Source organism: Morone saxatilis, unplaced genomic scaffold, assembly GCF_004916995.1.
Source record: "Morone saxatilis isolate NCDOM2014 unplaced genomic scaffold, NCSU_SB_2.0 Contig12, whole genome shotgun sequence".
Taxonomy (NCBI): domain Eukaryota; kingdom Metazoa; phylum Chordata; class Actinopteri; family Moronidae; genus Morone; species Morone saxatilis.
This window is the reverse complement of record NW_023339674.1, coordinates 26,172,906-26,177,638: the sequence shown is the minus strand read 5'-3', so window position 1 is coordinate 26,177,638 and position 4,733 is coordinate 26,172,906. Positions and strand designations below refer to the sequence as shown.

At 38.5% G+C, this 4,733-nt stretch overlaps 1 protein-coding gene across 1 annotated transcript in view; it reads left to right on the top strand.

Moving 5' to 3' along the window:
* ect2 (epithelial cell transforming 2) overlaps positions 1-4,733 on the top strand; it is a gene marked incomplete at its 5' end in the record, with an annotated part of 28,288 nt that overhangs the window by 8,328 nt on the left and 15,227 nt on the right. The window contains 6 exon segments of the mRNA XM_035652677.1: positions 1,494-1,613; positions 1,734-1,802; positions 2,509-2,619; positions 3,048-3,144; positions 3,411-3,492; positions 4,150-4,228. Coding sequence (XP_035508570.1) covers positions 1,494-1,613; positions 1,734-1,802; positions 2,509-2,619; positions 3,048-3,144; positions 3,411-3,492; positions 4,150-4,228 — 558 coding nt within the window.

Sequence of the window (4,733 nt, the reverse complement as noted above, 5' to 3'; positions counted from 1 at the left end):
TGTGTCTGTGTGTGTTTGCATGCTCTCTCTTGGCCTGTCTTATCAGTTGGTCCCAGCAGAGAGTCAGACAGCTGACCAGTGAGGGAGAAAATGACCTGCCTGACCATTTTTCTTTCTGTCTCCTACCCCTTCAAAATCTTTTACTCATTTTGCTTTTTTTTAACTATGGCTTCCTCCATTTTGATGTTGCTTCTTTTTCATTCATGCTTCTTCTCCCTGTGTCTCTCTCTTTCTGCCTCAAACACCCTTCCTCGATTTTTGCCCTCTCTTTGTAATCTGTCTTCTCTGTCGTATTCTCCTGGGCTTAACTCACAAAAAGCTGGTTAGTTTTAAATCTGGGAATATAAAGTTAGCCTCTTGGTGTTGAATTTTAAAATCTAATTCGCCACATGCTGCTAATAATGCAGCTGTAGCTCCACTACTGTGCCATTTATCACAGGAAACCACAGTTGAAGCTTACTCCATAATCCAGCCTATTCCATAGTCGATCCATGCTCCTTTTTCACCTCAAAGAAATGTACTTCATCCGTATTTGAGTGCAGCAGTTCCGTTTTTCATCTCGCAGCCATATACTGAGGCAGGAGAGCAAGCCTGTGTTCAGATGGGCAGCAGACTGTAGATTGCTAATTGGATTTCATTTTTCAACATCACACAAAAGTAACACCGTCTGCCTGTGTGTATCACACTAACATGTCAGTGTGTGTGAAATGTGTTGTGTTCAAATCACAGATGATGAAGAACTGCTCAATCTAATGTATAGCCTATATTTATGCACATTTATTTGGTGAAGGATTTGTCACCAGTTCACTGTGATGTTTTTCCTGATACATCAGAAAGTGAAGAAGGGTTAAAATAGATGTTTATCTTGTCCTTCTCCATGTATTTTATCAGTCCCCCAGTTAAAAATGAGTAAAATGTAGCGAGCACACAATGATTGTTGGATTGGACATCCTCCCGTAATATTGCAATTAAACATCTTATTTTGTCATATTTCTACCTGTTGTTCAATATGTATAATATATGAGGTCCAGTTGTTGTCTCGACTCATGATCAGTTATTTCTTCATGACTTATTTTAGGTAAAATAGAAAAAAACTCACTGTTGATTATTTCTACATAACACAATGAATGCGTTACCTGCCAGTTTCTATAATATAGTGTTTACTGTTCTTGGTTTGTCTTTTAGTTAGTGTGAACATGAAGCACACTATGGCTCTCTTTCCCTTTGTTAGGACCAAATGAACCAAACTACAGTTGACACAATGAAATGGCAAATGAAGGAATCAACAGATTAGGTTACATCTTGTAAATACAGTGTGTAGACATGTTAGATGTGCGTATTTTTATTGACCTAATGAAACATACTGTATTACTGATGCCAAAGCTTTGAAAGCGTCTTGAGTACTGCCCATTGATGTTTTGTGCAATTTAGTGGAACATATTATGGTGCTAGTGTGTTTGTGCACCTCTCTCATATCGGTTTTTCTTTTGAAGCTCTTTAAGCTGCCATTGGAAAAAGAGGGGCAGGTGGGCGGACCCATCCTAGCCCAAGAAGAAATGAAAACGATATTTGGCAGCATCCCAGACATCTACGAGGTCCACACCAGAATAAAGGTAGTGTGTCTTTGACGGTTTCTATCAAAACCAAGTTTGACCCGATTATTGTGATGGTGTAGTTTTTAAAGAGGAGTTTTTGACTTGTTGTTTTTCTGTGTGTGATGGTTTGTTCGTCAGAGTGACCTCGAAGATCTCCTTTCAGACTGGTCAGAGGACAGGAGTGTGGGGGACATCATACTCAAATATGTAAGTAATAACAAATGTCTACTAGCATGCAGATGTTGCACAAATATGCATGGAAAGATTCAAGAAAGTACAAACATATTTGTGCCTATTCATGAGGTTCATCTATAACACAAGAAAGAATCAGAAGTAGTTCATTTTGAAAGTTGCTTACAACAGCTGGTAAAGGTCAAAGCCATTGATCAGGTACTGTCTCTACCTGAGGAGACCAATCCATGCTCACGTGGGTGAACTGTGACATTGGGCTTGCAGTATTTCTTCTGGCACTGGTAAATCACTCAAACAGTTTGAGGGCAGGTATTTGCATGCAAGGCTAAACCGGAATAGTTCCTGGTCACTTTTCAGGTATGTTTTCAGCTGTGATGCTGTGTTGAATAACATCATGGGTTGAATTCGTCTTTGATGATAACATTGCTTTTGATTCATTCTTTATTTAAACAAGATTGATTTACAAAGCTTATTGCAGTAATTCACCATTTCTAGTTACTCAAAAAAAAGGCACGGGCAAACTGAACCTTCTGCCGTGATGACAGGCTTAGTATATCGTTCCATTCCTAAGTGGCACTGAGAATTATTCCATAAGACTAGTTTAATAACTTTAAACAATCCAGATTGTAATTCAACATGTTGGTGAAACCTCATTCTTGCATCTGTGTGGATCTTTCTTGTAATGCTTCTGACCTGTCCTCCTTATCTTCTGTCTCTGCAGTCTAAAGAGCTGGTGAAGGCCTACCCACCCTTTGTCAACTTCTTTGAAATGAGCAAGGAAACTATTGTTCGGTGTGAGAAACAAAAGCCACGCTTCCATGCTTTTCTCAAGGTATGACCTTTGTGCTTTGTGTTTGTTTGCCTGACTGCTGGATAGCACCTACAGATGAGACTTTCAAATGGTGGCAGAGAGAGAAATACCAGGAAAACCTTCTGATATGACACCACTTCACAGAAACACTACAAACATTAGCCTTGTCAGTCAGCGTAACCTGGTTTCTTGAGTGCGTGTCAACATAATAGAATAATGCGCTTATTAAAGTTACGAATACAAAAGTAGTACAGGACATGTAAAATGAGCAAAATAGTGACAGCTTATAAAGAAAATACTGACTATCTGCAAAAGTGGCCTGACAAATTGTATAGACAAATTGACCTTCTTTTAGCTGGATGGTTGTCATGCAGTGTAAATGTTTCTGTCCCAATGTGTCCTTCAGGTTTACACAAACACACACACTGTTCAACGCTTTTATTCTACAGATCAACCAGGCCAAGCCAGAGTGCGGCAGGCAGACGCTGGTGGAGCTGCTAATCAGACCTGTACAGAGATTGCCTAGTGTGGCCCTTCTTCTAAACGGTAACACACACACACTCACATACTCACCCCTCTGTTCAAACGGTTAAGAAAAAAAAAAATGTCTTGTGCTAATTACATCCCTCCTTGTCTTTTCCCCCTTATCTTTCTCCTTTCATACCTGTCTTCTTCCTCCATTGTCTTCTGCTGATACTGTCTGCAATTTCTTTTCCTCCCTATTCTTTTCTACTCACCTTTCTCTTCATGATTTTCATCTCTTCCTGCCTGTCTGCTTCTTAACAAACTTTCCCTTTCTTCCACCATTGCAGACATAAAGAAGCATACGTCAGATGACAACCCAGACAAGATAAAACTGGAGAAAGCTATTGAGTCTCTGAAAGAGGTTATGACGTGAGTTGGCATGACCTTACCCTTTCCTTTGTGACAGCATTGTTTGATCATTTCCACCACCGTATGTACTCTTATTGTACTCAATCTTGACCGTATGTTCAGCTTGTAATAATTGTTGAGCCAAGATTAAGCAAGAAACAAGTGATTTTTATGTAAGTTTATTTTTTATTTCCAGTTGAAGGTGGTTAAGTCTTGACATATCTGAGACCAGATTCTGGTGTACTCCTTGATATTTCAGTGCATTTTTGGATCATTGGGAGGTCATATTCAGTGGTGTCACATTATGCTCAAATCCTTCGAGCTGTTGACAAAACAACCGCATGAGTATTACCCTGGCAGGTTAGAAAATAGTTTAATATGCCCAATAAATATCTTTAAATTGCTTGTTTAGTCTGATCAACAGTCTAAAAACCAAAAGATGTTCAATCTACAACGATCTGAAAAAAAAAAAAAAAGTAGTAAATTAAAAAGTTGGAGCCAGCAGATGTTTTTTTTCCTTGATGAACGGCTAAGACAAGTGATGGATTATAAAAATTTTCGTTGATTGGTGGCCAGCAATTCATTTATTGGCTAATTGTTTTAGCATTACTGAGATGAGCAATTACATCATTTTCTTCCATTTTCCAACTTCCCCCGTCTCCCTATACTCGCCACCAGTCACATCAACGAGGACAAGAGGAAGACCGAGGGCCAGAAGCAGATCTTTGATGTCGTTTATGAAGTTGATGGCTGTCCTGTAAGATAGAGCATTATTATTGTTTGCATGTCTGTGGTTTTGTTAGTGCTTTAATTTTTTATTCCTACTATTATATGAGAAAACAAACATATGCATGTTGTCCCTTAAAATAGACCCATTGCAGACTGTGTACAGATCAGTGTATTTTACGATTGCTCAGACAGTGGCACTGTGATGTCTTCCACCAGATGTCATCATTAACCTGTTCCAATACACTGTTTAACAGAAACGGGAGCATTCAAAATGACATGTTTCTTATTTAAGAAAATACCATAGATGTGTGGCTCCCTTTTTAAAATGATTAGTATTTTGATTTGAAAATATAGGTTATAGCTTTTGAAGAAGTAGTACAGATTAAAGACATGGACTGTAAGTTAGAATTTTTTTCCACTGCACATATTGTCTGTTTTTGATTGTGTTGTATACATTATTTAATCAACTAATTATAATTGGAATGTCTAGTAATATGAAGAACACGGAAGGGTCTTACAAAGTCTAAAATCCA